Source organism: Toxoplasma gondii, chromosome XII (genome assembly GCF_000006565.2).
Source record: "Toxoplasma gondii ME49 chromosome XII, whole genome shotgun sequence".
Taxonomy (NCBI): Eukaryota; Apicomplexa; class Conoidasida; order Eucoccidiorida; family Sarcocystidae; genus Toxoplasma; species Toxoplasma gondii.
The window spans coordinates 4,566,615-4,589,690 of NC_031480.1; the positions used below are offsets into that span (position 1 = coordinate 4,566,615).

Sequence of the window (23,076 nt, forward strand, 5' to 3'; positions counted from 1 at the left end):
GCTCACTGTAAGGAACGAAATTCAAGGCAGCTTCTCGGAAGAGATATAGTTTTGAATTGTTTTATGTTTCTTACTTACACCTCTTTAACTTAACACCGCTTCGTGCATAAGACTTCTCGCTGACGCATACCTTCTCAGAATGACGAGATCCGTTTCCTTAATTCAGTAATGATTGCCAGTCCTCTATAAATCGTCTTCCGCGCGTGGGAAACTCTAGGAAAGCCACTCCGGGATTGATAGGAATTTCAAGGGTCTTTTCCGTCTTTTTCACTCGTTTTATTGCCGTGTCTCGATCTAAGTGGTTTTGTCATCATGTCTCGTGCCGTCGTCCCAGCTTCACATCCCTTCTACAAGGGTTGTGACGGACGCACACTCTTGTGATACGAACTCTCGTGTACAGTTGTACAGCAGGAAGTTGTCATCCAACAACGCTCTGGAGGAGCCACATGAGCCTGTCTACTCAAAGTGCATATCTGTCGAACCCTTCGAACAGGGAAGTGGCAAATGCCAGGTGAAAAGAAACAGAGAAGCAGTTGGAACGAGCCAAAAACTGTGATACGGCAACCGCAACGGACGCACATACCGGGTCTGTTTCAAGCAATATTTGTGTTTGCTAGCGGCCGAATGAACAGCATGGAAAAGCTTGTCCCTCCCCAACGTCTATTATGCAGACGGGCGAAGTCAGCTCTCACAAACTGTGCAAATGCGGCAGGCGCCAGCTTCGGTAAGAAGCACAGGTGGTTTTGCTTGCATGAAAAACTGAACACGTGTATTGCCTGTGCATGCAGAATCAAACTGTATGTTCTTCTATGAAAGAAGGGCGCCGCTCCTCCCTACGTTGCTCTCACCATGAAATCTAGGGATCGCCGGTGCCATCTACTATGGCCAGTGATAGCAACAGACATATCTGCCTGACTTCATGTTGCTGGCGCTGGCGAAACTCCCCAGTGAAAAGACTGGTAATCACGAAAGCCATTACGGATTCTCAATCTTACTTTCCGTACTTCCTAGAAAGCGAGCTGGTAAGCTCCGTACCCGCGAAGACAAATGCAGGCGCACCGGAGGAAGGGGTATTCCTCAGCGTGTTCGTGAGAAATCCGACGACATGGACGAAGTACAGCGTTTCTAAACTTTTCGTGATGGCTAAAATCCGTTAGTGTGCGACTGCTTCTTTTGGGATTTCGTTTGTTGCTGAGGGGGCTGTCTGTGAAAAAGCGGAGCTTGAGTCTTCTTTCCGACCGCCGACGAACAGCGTCTGGCACAGTTCTTCCGCTCGCGCATGCTGTGCTGAACAAAGCTTTTCTTCGTACAAAGAATTGTATTTCCGCGCTGGCCAGGCTTACCGGCCAAGCTTTTTGTTTGTCTTCAAACCTCAAAAACGGAGGTTACTTTTCACGGGTTCTTTTTCCACTTCGCCTGCCCCTTTGTTTGACAGAGCGTGTTTTTTCTTCGCAGCCTGAGACACCGCGCGTGTCCTGAGTTGCCCATGTCTCTAGCCAGCGCCGAGATCGCTCGGCATTTTGTCGGAGAACTGATCACATTTGCACCTTCACACCCGCCTGCTTGACGTCTTCCAATTGCAAGTCTGTCTGCGCTTCCGTTTTATGTGTGGTAGTGGAATTTTCAGCCGTTGCGTCAGAAGTTTTGGGGTCTCGCGTTGTCCCGAACAGAAACTCTGCCCTCACACTGAATACAAAACCAAATGACGGCTCCTTCCCAGATCGGCAGCTACTGAACGCCAGTTTTGAGTCGTGCACCTGTTTCCAGTGCTGCAGAAGTGCGCCCCTCCCAGATTACCGTCAAATATACACATCATGGAGGATTTGTCAAACGCTATGTTAGCTCGCCTCCAGGCGCTGAAAGAGGAAGGAAATGCGGAGTTTAAGCGGGGCAAGTTCGAGTCCGCGATCGAAGCGTATTCGCGATGCCTGGATGATGCCTCAGACACTCTGGATAAAGAACCAGACGTCCTGGGAGGCGCGTGTGCGGCCAGCCTCTCTTCCTCCGACTCTCAGGTCGCAGAACCTCGCAAAGAAAGCCCTGCCATTCTGAAGCGCGTGGCCGAACTGAAGGCGCAAATCCTGTGCAATCGCGCCCTGTGCTACCAGCGGACGAAGCAGTTCGCGGCGGCCGAGGCGGACTGTACGCGCGCCATCGCTCTCCACCCGGCCTACGTGAAGAGTTACTACCGACGCGCGGTTGCGCTGGACGCCCAGGGAAGGCGTAAAGAGTGTGTGGAGGATCTGCAGACGTGTCTGCGCCTGCAGCCTGGAAACAAGGAGGCGCAGGAGATGCTCGCGGGGGTTCGCGACAAGGTGATGAAGGAGGAGGAGACGCGCGTCGAAGAGCAGCTGCCCGAGAACCTGCTGACTGCCGGCCTCAACGACGTGCTCACGGCCTCGAAGCGAGTCGCCTCCCTTCGCCAACTCGGCGCCTTCGTTCAGGAGCGGAAGCTGCGGCGTCAGTTCCTTCGAGACGGCGGTCTGCGACGCGTTGCCGTTGCCCTGAAGAGCCAAATGGACAGTGAGCTCGAGGGCAACGGCCAGCCTCACCGGTCGCTCGAGTCTCTTCCGGAGACCACGGCCTCGGACCCCGTGGCTTCTGAAGAGAGCAAAAGCAGCGCAGACGCCGTTCTCCCCGTCAGCGTCGAAGCAGCGTGCTGGGAGTTGCTCTTGTCCGTCGTCCAGCAGCACCAGGCGGACGACGAAGACGACGCAAACAAGGCTCTGCAGACCTCTGTGGAGGCCGTGAACGCGCCGCTTCAGGTCGACGCGCCGGTCCTCGAGTGCCGCCAAGCTCTCTCCGGCCTCTGGACTCCCAACGACTTCCTCGTGCGTCTGCGGCAGCTCCTGCGTGCAGGCGTCGCGCGCTCCGACGGCCTCGCTGCGACCGCCGCGAACGAAGAAGCTGGGAAACTGCGGACCGTCTGGCGCGGCGAAGCCTGTGACAGGCTCCTGCGCACGATGGGCTGCGTGGTGCAGCTGCAGGCGGCGCAGTTCGACGAGGACGCCTCCTTCCTCGAGGCCTGCGCCGCCGGCCTGGAGTGTATAGACTCCCGAGAGGTCCAGCGCGCGGCTGTCGCGGCGCTTGTGGGCGTCGCAGACGCGCGGCGCCGCCTGGGCGGCAGAGTTGCGGCCGTGCGGCTGCGGCATGGACTCGAAAAGTGTCTCGAGGACGCCTTGCAGGTCGTCTCGGACGCAGAACACGAACTCGCGGGCGAAGACGCTCGCTCTCAGCTGGCCACCGCGTCCAAGAAAAGCGACAGACTTGAAGCGGTGAGTCGTCTACAGGGCCAGACCGAGTACTTGATCATCACGCTAATCGCTCTTCTCGCAGACAAAGACCGCGGCAAGGAGGAGCCTCCCGACATGAGTCGCCTGGTCGACCAGCTGCTGTCGCCGTACTTCCGGCCGTGCGCAGACCCCGAGGAGAGCGTCGTCACCCTGACAGTTGGGTTGAAGGCGCTGCGTTTGATTCTGACTGCGGCGCGCGAAGTTGCGCGGGCGTACCTGATTTCCGCGTCTTCGATTCTCCCCTACCTCCTGGCTGCCGCCGCGGGCGGTGTAGGTACAGCGCAGAGCGGGGCCGCGGGGACTGCAGCGCATCGGCGCCAGCAGGAAGCTGCATTGGAGGTCTTGCTGGCCTGCATGGATTTCCCAGAACTGCGTGCGACGTTGCTCGAGGCGAACGCGGTGCCGGTCTTCGCGAAAGTGTGCAGCGAGAGCGCGAATGTCGGGTGTTGGATGAGGGCGCGTCTGGCGGCTGCACTCGCTCGGCTGTCTGTTCACGACGAGGACGTCCGGATCCAGGTATTTGACTCGATCGACTTCTACGACGTCCTCGATGTGCTCGTGTCGGAAATTCGCGCGGCAGGTGGCGACGGCCGCCAGGTTGCGGAGCCGAGCACCGAAGCCAAGAACGCGCAGAAAGGCCAGCCGATGGCTGTTGGAGAGGAGACGTTTCGGTTTCTGCTTGAGATCTTCTTCTTCCTCAGTCTCCACGGCGACTTCAAAGCGCGGCTCGTGACCGGGAAGAAGGGCGCGAGGGTGCTGCGGACGCTCCTGCAAGTTGCGAACGGGGCTGGGAAAAAAGGCGCTTCTTCGAGTCTGACGCGGTATCTCCTTCTCCAGAGTCTGTGCAACATCATGCGGTCGCGAGAAGACCGACAGAGACAGCGGAGAAGGAAAGGCGAGGTCGGAAGTCCACTTGCAGACGTTGATGACGAGCAGCTGCAGCAGCTCGAGGAGTTGTTCAAGAAGCTGCCGGAAGGCGCGAAGCCGGCTGCGAACGGCGAGGTCGATCTCGGAGACAAGGCCCTCGCAACGCAGCTCCGCGACATGCTCCTAGACCTGAACGTGGTTCATGCAATCGCCGTGAACGTCTGCGCGACCCCGCCGCCGTCTTCCAACGTCCTGTGTGCCGCGGCGCAGGCGCTGAAGTTCCTTTGCGAGGACTCGCGGCACCGAGGCAGAGCTGTTCAGGAGGGGGGCATTCGGACGCTCTTGGTGGCCGCGAGTGGGCTCGAGGAATTCCCAGACGACCAGAGGAACGCGCGACAAGCTGCGGCGCAGCTCTGCATCACCACCAACCCGGCCCTGTTCTCTTACCGCGAGAGCTTAGACCTCGTCCCCTGCCTCGCGCCGCTTCTCAAGGACCGCCACGAGTTGCTGCAGTACGAAGGCGCGCTCGCGTTGACGAATCTCTGTGCCCTCAGCGAGGAGGTCCGCATGCGTGCGTGGCTCGGCGGCGTCTGGGAAGGCTTCGAGGACCTCATGTTCGGGGAGAATGAGTTGCTGCGCGCCGCGGGGTTGGAGGGATGGTGCAACTTGTCGGCCTCGCCGACGGTCCAAGCGGAGATCGGGAAGAAGATGGAACGTTTCGCGGCGGAGAAACAAGAAGTTCAAGATGTGAAACTCTTGCTCGCGTTCACGCGGGAAACGAACAACCCTCGTGCGCAGTCCGCCGCCGTCGCGGCTCTCGCGATGCTTCTCGCGAACGAGAAGGTCGCGCGCTGTCTTCCGGCCTACAGCCTCTTTGGCAACCTCGCTTTGAGCCTCGAGGAAGCGAAGGCCGAGCAGGAAGCTCTGATCGTGAGGTGCGTCTCCGCCCTCTACAACGTCTGGATCGAGTTGAGCAGTTCTGAGGCGGGAACTGAGACCCGCATGCAGATCGTGAAAACCCTGCAGAGAAACCAACAAAAACTCACTGGAGACGCGCAACACCTCGCCAAGGAAGTCCTCACGGCAGAACTCTCCCAAACAAACACACACACGAAAGAATCCACCCCAGACTCAAGCTAATTTTTACACTTTGCAGTCGACACATGCACAAATCTCCACCTCTGCACCGAAACAGATATAGGTATGTACGTATGTATGTGTGTATGTGTGGACGTTCATGTTGTGGTAGGGATGGAGTGTGCTTTTTGGAGGTTCGGCTGATTTGTCAACGACGCTGGACGCTTTTGAAAACGTGTGTCTGTGCTGAAAATTGTGACGCCTTGGAGGGGAAGCAGGGAAATCCAGCTTGAGGAACTGTAGGATCAGTGGCAGCGAGCTGCGTGGCTGCTCCTGACCGAAAGGGATTTTTGCAGAATGTGGAATCTTTCTGAAACATCACTTTTCGCTAGATCCGCAATTTCAGTGCCAGACGCTGCAGTCCCTGTGGCTCGTGGTGGTGTCTGTTTTATCAAAAAGGCGGAGGAACAACAGATCTGTCTTAGCTGCGCCAAAGTTTTTGAAGGATTACGTCAGCCAGGAATCCATATCAGGTCGGAAACCGGGAACTTTCGGTTCAAGAAACAAGATCCTGCCGTTTTGGCCACTCGTCTCCTGAGGAAGTGATGTTTTCTGAAGCATTTGAACGCAGTTTCCGTCTTGAACCACTGGCTCTTAGGCGTAGCAAGCACTTGCACTGGCGCACGACAAAAGCCCCACTTACGGAATTGTCACGACAGGCAGGTGTCTGCACACTACGCGAGGCTTCTCCACTGTTGACAAAACTGCGTCGATCGACGCCGTCTGGGCGCCGGCTTTGATTCATACTTGAATGCCGAAATCTCACGCCTGCGCAATGCCAGGGCTTTTCGCTTCTCTTCCCCGGTTTCCCGTGACAAGGATGTCTATATAGTACAGTCTGCCCAGGCGCGCCTCCGCGACAACTGTCCGCTCTTCCTGGTCGCGGACTTCGTCATCCAGACTCCATTCCACTTCGTTCAACACACTTGCTTTTTCGCGTCGGTCCTCGCTTTCCTCGGGCCAACGGCCGTGCTGCACTAGACGCTGTGTGACAGTGAGGACCTCTTTGTGAAGTGCGCTGCTCTCAGGTTTCTCTGCACTGCCCGCGCCAGGAAAGTTCAAGTTCCACGTTTCGTCCGGTCTTTCTTCCGACTGGAGATTTCCGGTCTGCGAGAACAGTGTCGCTTCCTTGCTCAGAGCAGCTGCCTGCGCGGCGCTCGGCGAAAACGTTTCGTGGCCAGTGGCACCTTTTCTGCGAAGACAGAAAACCAGCAGCACAACACCGCGAGTAACAGTCATGATTCCCAGCCGCAGAAACAGTGTAGGGTGAACTGCGGAAGAAAACGACAAGCAACTCGTCCTGTTCCGGTCGAGAGACAGCGTAGACACAAGAAGCTTTGGAAAACACGGAAGATGAGGATTCAGTTGCGCAAAAAAGTGAAGCACCGACTTGACAGCACTTGACTTAGACAAGATACTTGCGTTGGTTGTTTCCAGACGGTGTCACGGGGAAAACGTTGAGGGAATGCAAACAGGCACCGGAGATGAGAAAGAAGTCTCTTTCTTTCGCGAGATTTCGAGTCTGCTTTTCACTTCCTCTTTTTCATGAAGAAACCAGCAGCGCACAGGTCTGGGCTTCCCAGCGCGTGCGATAGGACGCCGTGTTGAGACAACCTGAAAATCGAGGCTCTTCTCTGTCTGCTAAAGGCCTTTAGTCCGAAAGTTTCCACTTTCTACCGGCGCTTTGCACTCTGCGCAAGAACTCAGCTTGCCTACACCTGCAATGCCTTCTCCCCAGCCCCCGCGTACCTTCCGTCGAGGGCGACGCTCATGCTCAGAGCATGCAAAAGTCGAACTGAAGAGACACACAGAAAACCGATTCTTCGAATGTCTGAATGCGCGGGAGCACCCCGCCAGGCAGCAGGACATCTCGCGGAAACAGAAAAGGCAGAAGTGCCCTTTGTCTTCTTCCGCCCGTTGCATCGAAACAAAGCAGGCTTCAGGAACCAGTTAAACAAACAGACGCCCCCGTTTTAGAAAGAAGCGAATGAGAAACGCCAGCACAAACGCAAGTCGCGCTGGCGACGAGCATGACAGGTTGCCCATCCCCTCAGTCTATCGCTTCTCCCACACCTACCGTAGTCGAGTGGCAGAGCAAGTCCGAGAGAGACTCCATCTTGCAGGATGAGGAAAAGGGACAGAAAAACGAGACGGCGCTGAACGTCGTTTGTTTGAGAGCCGAGGGAACTTGCGTGGAGTTCCAGAAGCGTCTGCAGCAGGCCTACTGTAGCCTCCCCGAAGTACAGTTTGTGAATGAGACAGATATCGGATCTGTCGTCAGATCCTCCCTCGAATTCGGGAACGACGACCAGAGGACGCGGAGACACGGAACTCGGGTTACTCGAGTGCTTTTGAATCTTCACGGACTCTCCTTCCTCGTTTCTCTCCTTCCCTGCATCTCCCTTCCCTCTTCTCTCGACCTTCTGCAGCTCGCGCCGTACATGCGGTCCCGCAGCGCAGACGATGCACAGCAGAAGCTCAGACAACTGGGGGAAAACGGCGGGGGGAAGAGCAGAAGAGCTGAGAATCGAACCTGGCACCGGGGCCTGCGGTGTCGCCTTGAGACGCGGAGTAAAGACACCGTTTGCGCAGGTGCGAGTCCAAGAAGTCGCGTTTTCTGCATGCTTTCGGGGCTGGAAAGAACTGCACGAGACAGCCGAGAGCGAGTGAGAAATTGGAGACAGAAGAGGGAGGAGAAACAGCGCGCAGGAAAAGTCCAGAGAGCGAAGTGCCACGGCCACGCGGACGACCAGCTGTACATACAGAAGACACAACACGCAAAGAGAAGAAAACCTTTTGGAAACGTTAGTCTCGGCGTTTAGACGAAGGGGGACCTCCACGACGGGGAGAGAAGATGAATGCGTCAAAACCATTCCTTGGTCTCTTGGAGAAATCCAACATGACTGCCTTAATGTTCTGGGTCCCCATGGTGTTCGCGAGACACCTGACGCCTCAGAAAACAACGGTTAAGAGAATAGACTTCGACGAGGCAAAACAGCCAGGATAATGGATTTCAAAGAAGAAACGTGTTAACTGAATAGAGGTCGAAACAGCCAGTGCACAGGATCGAACGTTTCCAGAAGATAAAAGACACCGGAACACCCTGTGCATCACCTGGTCATATGATCATATACGTATATATATATATATATGTAGATGTTTGTACGTGGCGTTGGTATGCCTCCCTATTCGTAGAAAGCGCTTTATCGTACATCCGCAGCTAGGGTGTCAAATAAGCGTCTACGAGAGAGTCCCCAGTCCAGAGAAACGGCATTTCGTTCCCTCAGCCGTGACCACAGAGACAAAGCCCCTGAAAACGATGAAGACTGTAGGTACAGCCTGGCGGCGTGAAAGAGCACGGAGTTCGACAGAAAGCATGCGTACCGAACGCCAGCCGGATGTGAGGGCAGGCGTCTCCTGAGGGACGTGCTTGCCTGAGGCGCCTGGCGTTAAAGCTGCTTGGTTCAGCGCCCAACGGAGGAAGGACCTGCTGAGTGCGGCGAGAGCCTCTGCTGCAAAGCCCGGAAGAGAAAAAGAGCCGAGAAATTGTGGGGAAGTCGTTCGTTGCGTTCCTGAGACTCTCAAACACTTGCGCGTTGCCGATCTGGTGACAGGCCGCAGCTCGAAACGTTTCCGGCAGGCAAACGACGCGGAACCCGACGAAGTGTTCCACGTGTCTGTTCACATGCTCGCGACGAAGGACGTCCCGACCTCTCAAGCGCTGTGTCCTCGAGAAGGATAAACCAGGAGTGTGAGGCGTACGCGCGTTTCACCAGTCACTCACCTGGTTCATTGACTCGTTGTTCGGCCGCCGCGGCCAGCGCTGCTTCAATCATTCGACCGTAGTCAAGAGCCACTGGAACACCAGTCAGCGGGCCAGGTGTCCCATGTACGCACGCCGCAGGATTCGGAAGGGGAGAAAGAGGAGATGGAAACGACGCACAAGACATACTAGAAGAAGCCCAATCGGACGAAGAAGAAGAACAGGAGAAGGACAGAAAGGACAGAGCAGCGGCACAAACGGCCAGCTTCTGTTCGCGGAGACGGCGGCTAGTGTTCGGGAAGGTGCGCAGGGCAGAGAGGACGAAGGCCGCGGGCTTCAGGACTCTCTGCTGAAGAAAAGGCGTTTTTGTGGCCTCCACAGGCACTGCGAAATCGAGCGAAGCGTGACGATGTGAAGTGGAAGCGAGGCACGAAAGCAACGCGGGGTAAAAGAGACTCAAGACTTCTTCGGAGGTAGCGCCCTACGAAGCACATACAGACTCAAAGACGGCTGCCCCACACGTCAAGACGCATTCCTTGGCACCTTTCAATTGTTTCTGATCTTCTCTCGCCAGAGGAAAAAAAACAAAGTCTCATTGTAGACTGTTCCTGTACAGAAGACCAAGATGCGTTCTCTACGGTGTTACCCGCCACTCGACTCAGCCACATGGTGTACAGACACCGCTGGGTCCATCCGCATTATGCACACAACAATGGCGGCTCGAGTTCCCTGTCACATTCTTTGTCGTCTGCACAGAAGAGACTTTCTGCAGACCGGAGTCCGCCAAAGACAAGTCCACAAAGCTTGACAGAAGTGGGGTTCGAACCCACGCCCTTTCGGACTGCGGCCTTAACGCAGCGCCTTAGACCACTCGGCCATTCTGCCTGAGAGCTTATGCCTCGCGTCCGAGTCAGTTCGCACCAAAAGGCTTTTTTTCAACTGCATGTATCCCGTCCAGAAATCTCAGTCTGTGGAATAATTGAAAAGTAGGTTCACGTGTACGGCTGACAGTTAAAGAGAGGCCGATGCATTTGTGTGCTGTCGACTACTATCTACCCTACCATTCGGGTCTGTGCGAAAACAATCGAATATGTAACTCTCTGGAGATCAAGGGAACTTTCACCAGTTGTATTCGTGAACGTGAAGCGTCCACCTAGTCAACGGCTCTGGTTGGAAATCCTCTCTTTCACCACTAGCTAGACAGAAGCGTCTAGTCCAGTGTTTGTTTCGCTGTCAGTGTAGTCAAGTTCCCATGCTGCCCGCGTTGACCCGCCTTTCTCTATCCGTTGAATCTCATCTTGAAGGCGAGACAGCGAAACTACATGTCGTCCTCCGCCTCGCGCCGAAGTGTCTCCCGCGCCCCCCTCAGAACGAGAAACATGATGCCAAACTCATCAAGAGACTGCCTCCAGTGTCCGAAAGGTTGTTCCACCTTTTTTGTCTACCAAGTAGCACCGCAGCAACCTCCAGTTCGCCTGCTGGCACGCAACCGCTTGTCTCACCAGCAAAACTGTGTAGAAAAACACCCGGGAAAGGGCTTCTGGATCGCGACGAAGCCGCTGCATGCGTGTGGACGCCGCAAGAGGAGCAGGCAACTGACAGACCCGAAGCGAGAGGGCGGCAGGGGCTTGCAATGACGCGTCGGAGGCGGCGGAGACACTCGACGATCCTTGGTCTGCTCCCGATGCTCCCAACGAGCCGAGAGCAAGCTTCAGAAGGTCCTCTCGAAGGTCAGAGAGCCCCCGGAGAGCCTCGTCGTCGTCAGCTGGCGAGGCCTCTGAAGACGAAGAAGAAAACCAAGGAGGAGAAGAAGGTGTGTGGTATACACACGAGGAAGGAAGAGAAGGGAAGGAAGAAGAAGGCACACGCGCAGAGGCAGGGAGAAGCGGCAAGTGCCGAACCGCCCAGAGGAAGTCTGCGAACTCGGCATCAGTGGTCCGAGGAGAAGACAAAAATGCCTTCACACGCGCCGGGTCCAGTAAAACTCGCAAAATCGCTGACCAAGTTCCATCTGCACTCGGAGGCAGAGCGCTCCCGCAGCTCAGCGTTCCCCTTCCTGGGCTCTGATCTCCGGAAAAACCGGCAGACGCTTCGGCGGTTCGACCGGGACGAGACGGAGACAACGGAGACACCCCACACATGGCCGAGCAGGGACTTTCTGAAGTAAAAGACGCTCGGGCGCTTTGTTCTCCGGCAGCTTGCGTGTTGCCTCGACTGTCTGATGCTTCACGAAGGCGCGGTTTTCCTGGCGAGACAGAGAGCGAAGAAACGACAATCGCTCGAGGAAGCTTGCACAGCCCACACAGCAAGGCAGTGTAAGAACGGCCTTCTGAGAACAGCGAAGACGAGGAGGAAGAATGCGAAAAATCCGGAGTTGAAACAGACGTCATACATCGCCGAGCAACCTCCTTCAAAAGCACGTTCGCTGCGCGCTCCAGCTGGCCTCGGGTAGCCACCAAAGAAAGGGCGGGAAGAGGGTTTAACTCGTGGAAGTGAGTTGAACAATTTGACGCCTCGAGAGAACTCCAGGAAGAACCTAATGCGGTAGACAAGGGAAAGCTTGCAGCAACTGCCGAGGACTTCCTAGCCTCTGTCGAGAGCTCTCGAGAAACGGCGCCGGGAACCCCAGACTGATCGAAAATTTGCAGACTCTGGAAGTGGTGTCCTAGCCACAAGGCGAAACTCGACAGGGCTCGCGCGTCGAAGCGGGAAATCGTCGTAGGCAGCACGCCGTCCAGCAGGTGTACAGACAGCCGAGCCGCTTCGCGCTCCAGCGGCGCGTCAACCGCACGATGCTTCCCGCTAGAAGCGAGAGTGCCACCGATGCTTGTCTCCTGTCTCTCGCCACATGCCGCGGCAAACACCTTTGTTTTCGGGAACAATGGCGCTTCACCGCTGTCTGCCCTTGTCTCATATCTCCGCTTCAGATTTTCCTCCAGAGCCGAAGCCCCAGGCAGGTCCAGGCGCACTAAGGCTTCGAGGAAACAACAGAAGTCAGTGCCGGTGAAGAGACTGTGGCCTTTGCGGTCCGCCAGGAAGTTCGAGAAGGCCCGGAAGAGAGCAGGCGTCAGCCCGTCACATCGACGCAAGTGCAGCGCAATCGTTGAGACATCTCGAGGTGTCAGGACAGCTGCCGGGCGCCGAGAAGAGCCAGGCAAAGACCGACTGTTCGCAACTTGGCTAAACGAGAAAGACTGCTGTTCGGACGAGTCAGGATCAGCGAATGACACCGAGGCAGAAGACCGACATGCGGACGCGACACCGGACAGCGCCTCGACGACGTGGGTCGAACATGCCATGAGAAGAAGCTGCAGATCCTCGATGGAGGCAGTCTGAAGAGCGAACCCGGCAAGCACATGCAGACCGAGAAAAGGGGAGACACGCCGAACGAGTTTGCTTCTGGAGAGAAATCGACAAGTGAGACATCACGCAAGGAACCCGCGGTCGCTTCTCTTTGACCGAACACAGCACCATGGCGTACACCCTAAGCCTCCCCTGTTTCCCCAGGCTTCGACCGTCGTTTTCGACCCCGACAGGAGTCACATCTGCCCGTCGCAGTGCTCGTCGTTTATAGCGCAGGGACGACGTCCAGCAGTCTCGAAGAAATCTCGACACTCGGTGGGACTCAAAAGGTGTTGACGGATGCACGAGACTTCTCCACTTGCTGTTCTGTCGAATGAATATCAACGCGACAAAAAAGTTCGAGAAAACCATCCAATGAATCTTGTCTCAGGCGCCACGTTTGACAAAAGGGGGCAAAGGCAAACTCACTGAGGAGCAGGGTGTCGGGTGAGGGTTTCCTCCTCTCGAGACCTTGCGTCTTACCTGCGAAGGAGATGGCGACGGCGCAACTGCATCATTCCTGCAGTGCTCTGGTGTACTCTTTCGGCTGCTCTCGCGCACCCGTGCAATCATAAAAGAGAGGGAACCGACTAGGTCCACCAGGTCCCGAGGCACCGGATCCCAAGCGAGTCGGAGAGGCTCGTGACGAGCAGAGAAACTGTGAGTCGCTGCACCGTGTTGACACTTGGGATACAGCTCCGCAACTGCAGAGACACTCCCTGTGGCAGTGTGATCCGGCGAGGAAGCAGCACGAGAGGAGCGAGACAGGACCGCGGTAGGAGAAAGGAGCAGAGGGACCGTGGCAGAAAAAACAGAGAGAATTTCCGCCTCCAGATGGCTCTCTAGGGCGGAGACACGCGGAGTCGTCCGGAACGACAATTGAGGAACGGCGTCAGGGGAGGAATCCACAGAGATGGACGAAAGTCCGAAAGTGTCCGGGAAGACCGACGGAGGAGACGGCCCGGTTTTGAGAGCTCGCAAGCCATCGACTAGAGAAGAAAGAAGAATCACACACGATACAAGAGGCAATCCAGGTCGTTCCCTGATTAGCTGGCGGCTGCGACGACAGAGCTGGATGTACACCGGAGCGAAGAGCGCGGCGACGGAAGGCGGACTCTCGCCATCATGCATGCGCGGCTGGGAATCCAGACTCGATCGGCCTTCCTCAATTCGATTCGCCGGGCTTTTTCTGCTCCCGGGCCGCAGAGACAACGCGGGCTCGAACGCACCCGGGAACGCGGCGTCTCTCGAAGACTGAGGCGAGAGAAGGTTCAAAATTTTGTGGAGTCTTGACACAGCGAGAGCTGTGTTCGAAAGAGACGTTGCAGGGAAGTCCTGGATCTGTGGCGGGAGCAACCTGAGAAGAGCCTGCAGAGCTTCAGGAGGCGCAGATGTGCTTCCACGATTCGCAAGACCGAACAGAGACTGCTGTCCGCCAGGTGTCTGCGCCACATGTGCCGCCAAATCCAAAGCTGCTCGCACAGTCTCGTGCTGCAGCGAGGAGAACTTGGAGTCACGAAAAAGAGGAGCCTCTGCTAAAGGAGAAACTGACTCCGACGAGAGGGAAGCACGCGTCAGGCCGAAAGGGGAAAACGACGGAAAGCCCGGTTCCCCAGTTAAAAACGACCCGAAACTCGAGGGAGACTGTGTGTGATGTGCAGAGGCATCGCTAAGAGAAGAACACGAAAGGTTCAATGGATAGCGAGAAGAGTCCTTCACAGGAGATAAAGATATGTCTCTGATCGCGCTCAAAGGCGAGATCAGGGAAGACAGGAGATGAAGCGCCTGGAGTCCACAGCACCAGTCGACTGCCTTGAGTGTGGAACTTTTTGCAGCCATTTCCCCTAGGAGCGCGGCCGCGAGAAGCTGCAGAGGCGAGGCGAATCGAGGGGGTGAACCCTGTGCAGACGCATGCGGAGACATCCGGCCGCTGTGGCCGTGGGAGCCTGGAGGCACGGAAGGAGGGACTCCTGTTGCCGTTGGAGAGGAAGGGAACTGAGGGGAGAGAGAGACATCGGAGAATCCGCTGACGGACGAGCAGACTCCAGAGGAAGGCAACGAAGGCGGGAAGACAGACGGAGACGAAGCTGACACACAGCCACCAGCAGCTTCAGGGAAACGAGGAGAGACGGCGATTGACTGCGTCAGAAGAAGCCTAATAAGGTTGGTCTGGTGAGAAGAGGCGTGGTCAAGAGAAGAAGCGAAGCCTTCGTGCTCGAGCGAGACGAAAGCACGCCCTGACGGGGACAGAGAGACAGTCCGACAGATGTTGTAGGCGGCCAGTACGAGGGCCTGAGGGGGGAAATGAGGGGCGTAGACGAAGACGTAGCAGCAAGCCGCAGCGAGAAACGGGGCAGAGGGACGCACGCCTAGGGAGAGGAGAGAAGAAAGAAACATGGACAGATCTTGAGGAAGCAGCAGATGCGGGGGTGCCGTCACCATCGATCGAGTGTACGGGTCACAAACCGTCTCAAAACCGGCTTTTCTCGCCGGGGGGAAGGAGCCAAGATTTGGAGTTTCTTCTCTTCTACCACGAGCAGCAGCTTGGAAGTCGTCAGTCCAGTCAACCGGCGAAGGTAGACGTCGCGCGGCAAAAAAGGATTCGCTCGCTTTTAGCCGGGACAAGTTGGGCGACAAGGAAGGTGGGACGAAGGAAGAGGAAGCACAAGCCTTGCGGTTGAGATGACAGGATTCTCTCTCAGTCTCGACTTCGGAAGGCACAGCTGTGCCGCTGGAGCCAGAGGGACGGAGTGAAGCAAACCCCGAGCACATGGTGGGTCCGTTCCCGTCCTGGTTTTTCGCGTAGCTCTGCCGTGCTGTCCAGCCAACAATGTGATTGCGGGAGTGAGCAAGCTGCCTCAAAAGGCAGGAAGTACAAGCCTCCTCAAAGGCTCGAAAAATCCATAGCCACGGCGACCCCGGTTTAAGAGAAAGTTCGTGAGGGTCCGTCGCGTCCGATTCCCAGACATCGGAGAGACAAGATGCGTCTCGGGATGAACTTTCGCTATGGATGCCTTGAATGTTATCCGAACAATCCGTTTTCCCCTCGCCCCGCATCGGATTCGAATCCTGTCGAGCTGGCAGGCGCTGCGTTCCCCCGAATTTCTCTCCACCGTTCTCTCGAGGGCGGTGAGGGTGCCTAGAACGGCAGGTTTTTGCAGTAGCGCGTTTCTCAGCGCTCGAATCAAGTCCACCGCCTCCGTGGTCGGGACGCCATCCTGCCGAGAGCCAGAGGCGAGAAATGGCGTGGAGAGAAAGGGCGAGCTCTTTTGCGGGCAAAGAGTGGATGCGTCGAGGGTCTTTGGCTAAGATGGTCGGCAGCCGCAAGAGCCAGTCTCCCGGCGGTAACGACGACGCTGCGTACAAGTGAAGGATTGAGAAGAAGACGTGGGGTGAGTGCTCAAGGTGGAAAACCAGGGAGCGCCGGAGACACTCTGAAACATTTTGAGACGCCAGGCGAGGAGAACCGAGAGGCGTGCAAACTGTCGTACCCGCAGCGAAGAAGCGCTTCGGACCCCCACGGCCGTGGGAACGATATGAGGGCGAGACACTCAGACTCTTCAGCAGTCTAAGTAGCTCGTTTTCGCTCATAGGCTGCAGTGAGTTCTTGCCGCCGACAGGACTCATTGACGGAGCGGAGGACACATACGCAGGAGCAGCAGACGAGGCGAAGCGGCACGCTGAAGCTACAGCAGAGAGCGCAAACAAGTCCCGGGATCGGGGGTGTGCGAGTGCCAAGGACGAAGGGTCGCCTTCGACAGAAGGCAGCCACGTCGGCAAGTCGGCGGTGGACTCGCATAGGAAACGGAGCCGAATCTTCCGGGCATCACAGCGCCTTCGACGTGATTTTTCCGACGATGGCGAGGGAGAGCGTGGCTCTACACCGGTAGTTCCGCGCCGTCCGTTCGAGGAACGTATGCAGTCGCGGCTTCCTTTCGTGAGGTAGACCCCCCTGACACGACGCAGTTGTCGGCGACCCGCCAGGAAAGACAGACAGGGGAAAGACCGCACGCCGGGTTCAGGAGGCAGTATCGGCCATTCGAAATGATCGCGGATCAGCACATCGACTGAGTTCATGCAACCGAGGGACTGCCTCCGGACGACCCCCCCGTGGGAGAGGACACTGGCCGTCCACGAGCCATTGCTGGCGAGTGGCACATCGCCGGCCACACCAGCAAGGCGATAACTGATGGAAGGCATCCATGGCATCTCAGCGGAATCAAGATTCTGCTGGAAAACTCTTGACTGCTGAGTCAACCGGACTCAGAGAGCAGCGCTGGTATGCTTGACCGTCTCCCCTGCCGGAGGAAAGGGTCGGGTACCCGACTTCAAACGAGCCTGCAAAGAGGAGCAGTCCAGAGGTGAGCAGAGACTACAATAAAGATGTCTAGAAGTAAAGGGTATCCGTTACCATCTAGATGCACATCCAGCAAACCCGTTTGCGTAAAGTTGGTCTGCGAGATGTCCGCAAGCAGCTGCGAAACGCGCCAAGTCTTCATGCCTTTCCTGTCGCTTCCCCGAGAGGCAGACGAGTCAAATGCTTTGCACTATCCCTGTGTTGCACGGGAATGTCTTTGCGTCGTTTCACATACTCATTGACTTACTTGTGCCATTAACGAGGACTACAAGATTGAATTTCGTACCGATTCCGCTTGCTTCTTGCCGCACAATGCTTTCGTGTTGACACGTGTAGCGCTATGCCTCGAGCGCCGCGCGGTGTATAGACACCAAGGGCTGGTAAGGAACAGAGAGCTTGCCGTGTGCCCCGGCAGTGGATACCGGAACAGAAACGGCGCCTTCGCTTAGTGTGCGTCTACAAATTACGCGCCGAAAATTGCGTGTTCATCTTTGGCGTTCGTTAGGGGTCTTTCTAGTCTCTATCGAATGGTAAGCCTCTCCGGAGAGACACTTTTTTAGCGGAAATCGAGGCAGCCGCAAGACTCATAGTCCGTGGTGTGTTGCGTGGAAGGTTGCACGCGCGCTCCAGCTGAGTCCCCAGGCAAGTTGATACCAACCCTGGACAGAGTAAGACGGTGCATCTGGGAGACGCTGCCACAGCATGCGGCTCCAAAATTGTGCTGGCAGCACCGCATCTCCCGGGTGCGCGTACCATCGTGTTAACGGGACACCGGAGAGAGAGGTTGCTTCACCTGGTACATGCAATCTGTGCAGGGGTCTGGGCGTTTGTGCATCAGGACTCAGCTTTTTTCATTTCTGCAACCGCGTCCTTCCGCGTTGCATGTGACGCGATGACCCATTGCGACCTCTTCCTCCGGCGAACGGCCTTCGCAGGGGCTGCGTGCCAACCGAAAAATTTTCCGAAACAAGAAGCTGTCCAGATCGACGCGTGCCTCCCTCGAGAAAATCCCTGAGCCTCCGTTGTCCCCTTCTTGGGTGCTGTCTCGGCATCCCGGCTGCCGACGGTTCCGGCGTCCGCTTTGCCCCCCGTTTTCCCGTGTTTCGTAAATATTCGCTCTGGGCACTGCGCTGTCGCTTTTTTGCACTGTGGGGTCGGTTTCCCCCGTAAATTGCACCGGACCGTCGCTCCTCTCTTTTTCGCGTGCTCGTTTTCTGCGCCGGTAGGTTGGTGCGGCAGAGCGACTCGGGGGGCTCCAGAGAGTTGGCAGCTCGGCATCGTTCTGTAATATCCGTCGCGACTTCTGTACGTATTACCGCATCGTTAGTTGTCCACGCATTGTCGCACCGTCTTGTTCACACGAAGCTCCTCATGAAGTGAGGACGTAGTGATGCAGCTTCAGCTCACTCCCTCAAGTCCTGCCATCTGCTCGGCTGATTGCCTATTTGCGGTGGCCGTGTGGCTGGAGGCGGGGAAGTCATCCATTTGGCAGCACGCGACTGGGTGAGAATCCAGTTTTGAGAGGCTTCGGCAACACCGTGTCAATTTTACAGTCAACTGGCTAAGCATCATTGGAAGACTCACTCGAAAGTCCCATCAAGATGAACGTGAAGTCGTGGGGGATGGTTTTGTTTCTCGTCCTCGTTGCAATTGCAACAGGACCTAACCAGATAGAGGCTAAAGGCTTCAGAGCTGCAATGAAAAATTGTAAGTACTGAGAAAGTCATACCAGTAGACAAGGCGCGCTGCGGCAGCTCTCAGAGACTGCGGACGAGTGTCCTTTGGTGGTTCCGATAGTGTGCAACGCATCTGCGTGGTTGCGTGGGACTCCAGGGTAGTCAGGGGCAAACAGCGAACACCCTGTGGACTTCCAATTCTACGTAGCTCGGGGACCCTGGTCAAATGCGCCTTTCCCGAACGTGTTTCGTTCTCATAGAGACGGTGCAGTCGGGACTTGCCTAGGTTTTAGCTTGTGACTTTCACTGCGAGCCGTGGCGCCGTGAGACGTTACCTGTTTTGTTTTTTGCGGATTGTCTGCAGTGTTCGGCCGGCTTTTCGGAAAAAAACCCCAGCAGCAGGAAGAAGCCGAAGTTCCCGCTGAGGAAAAAGGAGAGGGCACTGTGACTGCGTACCAAGGATCGGTGCGGCACAGCGGGACAGCGCCAAACCACAGAGCGATGAGCTATGAGACAAGACCCTCTTTTAATCTTTTGTACGGGGATCTCGGCCGGTACGGCTCGGAAGACGTCATAACAGAGTTGGAAGCGGGTTTCCACAATTTTGCCGCGAACTTGTATCAAGGTCAAGTGATGATGCGAGCAGCTCTATCTCGATTGGCGACGGCAGTGAAAAGAGTGGTGCTGCCAATTGCTGGTGACCATGCGACGAATCTGTGGTACATCCGGCAGCGCACCGTCAACCTGTATTTCGACAGTCGAGCGCTAGCATTGCGGTGCCTGTACATCGCGTACTTCCCAATTCCTGCCACCTCGTTCAGGGACACAAGAGATATCGCCTACCGAAAAAGAAAGTTACTCCACTTTCTTGGCACGTACTACATGCTAGATGCCCGGCTCACGCTTCTCATTCGCTTCATGAAGGGTCTCTTGTCGACAGTTGCAGAAGTCTTCATGGCGCAGAAAGGAACCAAATATAACGCGATGGGGCAGGTTATCCAGACAAGCGGCTTGTATTTGGTAGACGGATTCACTCTGTTGTTAGAGACGTTGGCAGGCCTGAAGGAGGCAGTTGTGTCGTCTCTCGTTTTCCCTCATCCCCGGGAGAGGGTGTATCGGGCACTGCATCGGACGGGTTTGAATTCACATCATATTTTGAACGCCGCGAAGAGTGCCATTGATACAAGTGTTGAGTTCCGCCGCGGGCAGATCGGGCAAATAGCTGGAACGGAGAAGCATGAGGATACTTCCGCGTTTTGAGGTGCACCATCTGGTACGTTGCACCCTCCAACGAGCGCGAGAGGAGAGTCCGTCTTCGAATGGGCCGGGGCATGAAGATGTCCGTCGAGAATCTGTCAAATACTGCGTGCACCTTCACATGGTGCTACTTTGGAATTCTTTTGCGGGAACTGGGTTCACAGGAAGCAGCTGGCAATCGCTTGCAAGGTTTCAGGTCCGGCTGCACACGAAGATCTGCGTACAGCAGACGACTTGCCTTGACGGTTTGCCGCTTGGTGGTTCGTGCGTGCAAGCCTCGCACAAACCAGTGATTATATAGAGTTTCAGTGATGTAAAGGGCGGCCACGAACACCTTAGATTCGTTTTATGAGTGTTGCGGGTAGCTGTTTTCTACACCGTACGGATGGCCGCTTGCCTCTATCTGTTAGGCGTCATGCAGCGTAGATAACGGAAATCCAAAGGAAGGACAGGCAGACAACGCCGTGGCAGAGAGAGTTGAACAAAACAATGATTTGATACCCTACACCTGTTCCAACTTGGCTGTCGTGAGCATTGTGGACTAATTCTGTGATGCTTCTTGTTAGGTGCCTGTCCATTTTCATTCAACAAAACATTAATAATATTTGAACGTGAGATGCGGTTTCGAATAGCGCCACCACTTGTGCAAAACCTGTGTGTTCCTCGGACTGTCTTACTTCCGACACAGCTTGCCGTTTGAGTAGTAGAATCTATTTGCAGATCGGGTTGCCCGTACCAAGCCTGTTCCTCGAAGAGTACACATCTCACTCTTCAGCTGAATACCGCAGTGCAGTTGCGGGTGTGTGTACACCGCCGTGGCCGTCGGAGCATCATGGCGTCTGGGCAAGTCACCAACCACAAATGTTGTTCTGCAATCGGGCCGACGTTCTTGCTTTGACAAAAACAGAGCCACAATGCGCATCACTTTCTGTAGCATCGTGTGCTTCGCAGTGTACGCGTCTGGAGCATTCTTGCTTCATGATGGCATACCGTCTAAAGCTGCGAACGTGACTGACAAGCGCACTACTACACAGACTATGGGCGACATGCTGAACGAGAGAAGGCTAGCGTCCTCTCACAGACACACCCCTGGTGGCTTTGTCGACAAAACCCTTCACCCAAAACGATATGATAAATTCGTTAAGATGCACTTCAGAAGCACGGAAAGTAAGACAGATGTAACCGACACAAAACCGGGACCTTTTTATCAACTACATGAAGCAAGTGCAGGAGGCGCGGAACGCAGTCCAGCTGGAGAGGCAAGCCGCAAGGAAACGCATAAAGGAACGTCTGCTTCAGAGGACTGTGCAGAAGAGGAAAAACAAATAGATGCAGCGGAGCAAAAAGTTCAGGATGCTCGTGCTCAGCTCGAGAAGCATCACAGAGAACCGGCGCAGAAGAAGGCAGAGCATCTGCAAGACCGGGCTAAAAAGATATCGAGGGAGGCGGAGGAGGAGGAGGAAGCAGAGGAAGAGGCGGAGGAGCACCACGACAGTGAAGCAGAATCAAACTCACACGATGTGTTCTTACGCACTCCACGGACTTGAACATTCTGACATTACACTCATCGCTGTGAGGGACATTTCCTCGTTATCTCTATGTGTCTATGACAGACTGCTGCTCAGGGCAACTGATGTGATGTGCTTTGTTTCTTGTGAAACGCTTTTATCCGCAGTGAGGAGTGTACGGAGTCGGGTTCCTAGATACTTCGACTACTCGACCATGTCATCTTTTTTTGTCCAAGTCACGCCTCAATGCGCCCAAACATTATCTGAAAGTGGACTCTCCGTACTCGTCAACTAAAGAGCAGAACACAGACACATAAGTGACATCGGCAAGCACGCACGTTACCGAGTACGTGTACCACATAACCAATTACACAGACGTCCCTGTGGCCGTGGGTTGACTCTTTTCACAAAGTTGGCGTTTCTTCACAAATATCTACAAATGTTGCAAAAGCGTAAGCGAACAGAAAGCACCAGAATCGGCCGTTCACAACCAGAACCGAAACCTGGAGTTTTCAACTTCGATCTGAAACTTAGACACTGAGCCCCTTAACAATCCTAAACAGGGACAAATCCTCCTTAACAGGGACGAGCTGTTCCCTGTGAATGCGACTCTATTTGTCGAAGTGATTCTTAGCTGTTTGGTGAACGACTAGAGTTGAGTGTCCATGGCCGACAAAACGAAATGCTTGCCGGTGCGCCTACACTACTGAAGAACTCCCACTAGTATGTGTCAGTGACAGTACAGCAACTCGACGGGACCGGCGATTAGAAGGTATTGAAGCATCACTCTCTGCTGCAGCGCATATCGCGATGTCGCTTCACCTGTGTCCCGAAAGAGTCGCTTCTCATCTAAAACAGCAGGGATCCGGTCTGTCTGGCGACAGCCTCCCAAACTGTGTCTATCGCAGGATCACTTGCTGCATGCCCCTCGATACAAACTGAGGTGGGCGCATGCACCGTGTAACAGCAATGTTTCCTACTTGGGGCCAGTAACAGTGCAGACACGACACAAAAAGCTCCAGGACTGTCACCGAAAACAGTGAACAAGATGGCAGTGTGCGCCCGTGTGCAGCATGTGCTTGATGGGGGCGACCGACGCCGCAAGTGACCGCCCGCCGACGGAGCAGGTGCAGTAGCCCGCGAAAAAACAAACTACGCTTCTACATTTCTTCAGGTCCTTTGCTGTGCTGCGCTTGAGAAGAGAACTGCACCATCTAGTTCCGGTTCGACGCCTTTCACATGAGGGGTCCGTTGTCGTCCAGCGCAGACAGCTGTCCACCGGGACACAGGCACACTTTTCCGTCGCGAAGGTACCCCGTCAGCCACAACCAGAACAGCTGACGAAGCGGAGTCGTCCTTTTGTTGTGAACTCTCTCGTTTTCTCTGCTGTTGGCTGCCCGTGTGGCTTGTGACACGCGACTGTGTGAGGAAGGCGACTGTCTCGTTCACAAAAGGATCGGCAGCTCCGCGTCGTTTTCTCACGTCCGTGGCCGTTCGTTTTTTGGCCGCCGCGTGGGCAAAGAGTCTTTGCTTCTGCTTTTTCCCATCGCAAATCCACTGAAACATTCCCCTTTTCCATCCTCCTCCCTTGTTGGGATTCGGTTCTCGTGTGCTCGTGTCTTTCACCTCTTTCTTCACTGGGAGTTCTTTCGCGGCGGAGTCGTTCCGTCCACAGGTAAGTCCAACTCTCTGTGTCTCTTGTGTCCCCCCATAGTCTCTTCTTCCTCGCTTTCAAAGCTCCCCCGATGCATGTACGTTTTCCTTCGACTCTCCACCGTTCTTCCAGCTGCCTAACAAGATCGCTACTGTCGCTTTCTCCCCACCTTGAAATCCCCCTGAACTACTCAAGTCTACCAGTGCGCTCTCCAGTTCAACG

General features: G+C 55.6%; 4 protein-coding genes and 1 non-coding gene across 5 annotated transcripts; 3 read left to right on the forward strand and 2 right to left on the reverse strand.

Moving 5' to 3' along the window:
- The first annotated feature begins 1,322 nt into the window (after positions 1 to 1,322).
- On the forward strand, positions 1,323 to 5,860 carry TGME49_249480 (tetratricopeptide repeat-containing protein). Its single transcript, XM_002367241.2, has one exon. The coding sequence runs from the start codon at positions 1,815 to 1,817 to the stop codon at positions 5,298 to 5,300; it is 3,486 nt and encodes a 1,161-aa protein (XP_002367282.1). The 5' UTR covers positions 1,323 to 1,814; the 3' UTR covers positions 5,301 to 5,860.
- Positions 5,211 to 15,993, reverse strand: TGME49_249490 (hypothetical protein; the record flags this gene model as incomplete). The annotated part of the gene is made up of 8 exons (XM_018780900.1): positions 5,211 to 6,489; positions 7,047 to 7,092; positions 7,375 to 8,050; positions 8,682 to 8,809; positions 9,082 to 9,541; positions 10,563 to 12,392; positions 12,886 to 15,758; positions 15,894 to 15,993. The coding sequence occupies 8 exons, from the start codon at positions 15,991 to 15,993 to the stop codon at positions 6,060 to 6,062; spliced, it is 6,543 nt and encodes a 2,180-aa protein (XP_018635038.1). The 3' UTR covers positions 5,211 to 6,059.
- Positions 9,866 to 9,945, reverse strand: TGME49_249485. The gene has a single exon. It is a non-coding gene; the product is annotated as a tRNA-Leu (tRNA).
- A 1,564-nt stretch (positions 15,994 to 17,557) lies between the features above and the next one.
- TGME49_249510 (hypothetical protein) lies at positions 17,558 to 20,304 on the forward strand. The gene is made up of 2 exons (XM_002367243.2): positions 17,558 to 18,466; positions 18,800 to 20,304. Exons 1-2 carry the CDS (start codon positions 18,361 to 18,363, stop codon positions 19,693 to 19,695), a joined length of 1,002 nt encoding a protein of 333 aa, XP_002367284.1. The 5' UTR covers positions 17,558 to 18,360; the 3' UTR covers positions 19,696 to 20,304.
- Positions 20,305 to 20,549: 245 nt separating this feature from the next.
- On the forward strand, positions 20,550 to 21,500 carry TGME49_249520 (hypothetical protein). The gene is made up of 2 exons (XM_002367244.2): positions 20,550 to 20,859; positions 20,923 to 21,500. The coding sequence occupies exons 1-2, from the start codon at positions 20,607 to 20,609 to the stop codon at positions 21,237 to 21,239; spliced, it is 570 nt and encodes a 189-aa protein (XP_002367285.1). The 5' UTR covers positions 20,550 to 20,606; the 3' UTR covers positions 21,240 to 21,500.
- The last annotated feature ends 1,576 nt before the right edge of the window (positions 21,501 to 23,076 follow it).